The 2,964-nt window shown below is 32.2% G+C and overlaps 1 protein-coding gene across 1 annotated transcript; it reads left to right on the forward strand.

Annotated features, from left to right (window-relative positions):
* On the forward strand, positions 1 to 2,173 carry LOC138874967 (uncharacterized). The gene is made up of 2 exons (XM_070153769.1): positions 1 to 91; positions 1,752 to 2,173. The coding sequence occupies exons 1-2, from the start codon at positions 1 to 3 to the stop codon at positions 2,171 to 2,173; spliced, it is 513 nt and encodes a 170-aa protein (XP_070009870.1).
* The last annotated feature ends 791 nt before the right edge of the window (positions 2,174 to 2,964 follow it).

Genomic DNA, 2,964 nt, shown 5'->3' on the forward strand with positions numbered 1-2,964 from the left:
ATGACCAAAGTTCCTGTTATTCAACAAAGTCTTCCTACTCCTGATGCTGTCAAAGCTGTTTACAAGGGGTTCAAAGATGCAGCCTCGGCTGGTGCTAATTGAAAAGATTAAGGGGTGTGTTTGATACAGTGAAGTTACTCTTTATCCGAACTTTTTAAAAAGAAAACAGACCCCTTTTAGGTTCTTGGTATTTTTGTTTTGTGCAACCTGAAAGTGGATTTTAATGCGTTTTGGATGGTTGTTACTGGAGGTATTCATAAAAATCCGAAAAATCGAACCAAATCGAGCAAAAAACCGATACTTTTTGGTTTGGTTTGGTTTTGGTTTTGAATTTTAAAAAACGATCAAATTTGGTTTGGTTTGGTTTTGGTTTTAATCAGAAAAAAATCGAACCAAACCGACTATTGGAGTAGCTATTCCAAATTTATTATTACATCTATATATATGTATATTGTTATACAAAGTTTCAAAAAAATTAAGGTAAATGTTAATAGTTTGCACTTTTAATATAGTTTGATTGGTAGTTTTCTTTTGTTTAGTGTAAGAATCCATTTTGTGTTAAAAATAACATATTTTTAATTGAATTCTTAAATTATTCATCACTATTTGATTCAACTATCATCAATATATTTTGGTAAATAATAGATTTCTCAAAGGGCAATTGATTTGATAATGTTATATTGAAAATGTGGTCGCCGGAATATGTGTTTGGTAGTGTATGTTTTATATTTAAGAAAAAAACCGACATATAACCGATAAAATCAAAAAACCGACATAAACCGAATCGAGAAAAACCGACTTAATTGATTTGGTTTGGTTCTAATATATGAAAAACCGACTTACTTAGTTTGTTTTTTTTTAGGAAAAAACCGACCCAAACCGAACCATGAACACCTCTAGTTGTTACTCATCATTTCATAATGTATTATTTTGTTAGAACAACGTTTGGCAGATTATATTATGTGTTAGTAGTTTATTGTTTCATTTTTTGTATAATAATTGGTAAATTTTACTAAAATGTTCTTAACGGATATATATATTAGATTTATCAACAAATTACTCAAAATTGTCCTTAGCTACGTTAAGCGCATCCCTGCAATTGGAGCATTTATATATTAAAATGTTTTTAAAAAGCTACCTATAGTTTACAAATATTTGGTTCAATAAACTAGTTAAGAATTAAAACAGTGATTCAAGCAAAAAAGAGCGTATGGAACTGTTGAGAAAGGGGTAACTTAAGTGTAAAATAGGAAGGGTAGAATAATCATTTCACTGTCTATGTTAATTAACGGAGAATTTGGATTCTCTTAGTTAGTTAATTACCTACCTATATAATATAAATCAATAGATTTTCTAACACACGCAATAGATATGATTTCATTTCCTACTGCTTACTTCTCTCTCTAACTTATCTCTAATTCATCTCTTACTAACTCTTCTTCATCTCTAGGATTCATACCCTATTAATTCTTAATTAATTTCATGGTATCAGAGCCTACGAGCTTGATAATCTACGAGCTTGAAAGTTTATCATAAAGTTCTTGTGAATTCATGTTCAATGGAAAACGAGCAGAATCAATAGGGTCAAGGTATGGTTCATCAACAACATGCAAGGGAACAATTGAATTCTGGAGTTGGAAACTCATTAATTGGAACTGAAAATCAACCAATTAGAGTCGATTATAATCATCCATTGTTCTTATCTTCAGCTGATGTAAGTGGCATACAAATTATCTCATTTCAACTCACAGGTATTGAAAATTATTCTATCTGGAATCGATCTATGCGAGTTGCCTTACTAGGTAGGAACAAGTTAGGATTAATTGATGGTACATACAAGAAAGAACTGATTTCAGAAATTTTATGGAATCACTGGGAAAGAGTAAATGTAATTGTACTCTCTTGGATTATGAACTCTGTTTCTAAAAACCTTCTTGGAGGATTCATGTATGCTTCTTGTACCCAAGTAATCTGGGAAGATTTATCTGAAAGGTTTTATAAGGTAGATGATTCAAGATCTTTTAATATTCATAAAGAAATTGCAACTCTGTCTCAAGGTACCGCATCTGTATCTGTATATTTCTCAAAACTTAAGGATATGTGGGAAGAGTTTGAAGCCTTGGTACCAACACCAGGCTGTGATTGTCCTAAATCTAAGGATTTTGTTGTGTAACTTCAAAAATTAAAGTTGTATCAATTTTTAATGGGGCTTAATGACTTATATGCCCAGGCTAGCGTCAAATTTTAATAAGGAGTCATGTACCTACAGTTAATGAAGCTTATGCTATGATAATGAGTGATGGAGGTCAGAAATCTATACCAGCCTCTACAGGAATTTTAGGATAACCAACCCTGCAATGATGACAGGAAACTTTGACGTCGTAATGTATTTAAGATCCATAGGAAATCAAAGGTTTAAGAAAAACTATATCATTCAGTGTGATTTCTGTAAACTCAAGAGTCATAGCAAAGAAAATTATTACAAAATAGTGGGTTATCCACCTGATGACAGACCAAAGAAGAAAGGGGGAGCAGGAAACAATGCAGCTTATATTGTCATTACAGACAATCCAACACAATAGACATACAGTGGGTACAATGATGCAAGGGGTCATTTGGAGAATTTGACTATGAATACAAATCAGGCTCCTACAACTACTAAGGACCAAGGATCTATAACTGGTCTTAATTTCAATCAACTGAATCAGATGACAGGTTGCATATTCTCTAGAGAGCAATATGATCAGATTCTTCAACTTCTCAATAGAACAGGAACTAGCCAATCTTCTAGCAGAATTTTGAACTTATGCAGCCAATACAACAGGTATTAATTGTAATTTGATGGTTTCTAGTAGTCTACAAGAGTGGATAATAGACACAGGAGCTACAAAACACATGGTAGTTGATCTGAATATGTTAAACAAATCAACTATTCTTCAGTCTGAAAAACCAAAGAAGATATTT

Source organism: Nicotiana sylvestris, chromosome 1, assembly GCF_000393655.2.
Source record: "Nicotiana sylvestris chromosome 1, ASM39365v2, whole genome shotgun sequence".
Lineage (NCBI taxonomy): Eukaryota > Viridiplantae > Streptophyta > Magnoliopsida > Solanales > Solanaceae > Nicotiana > Nicotiana sylvestris.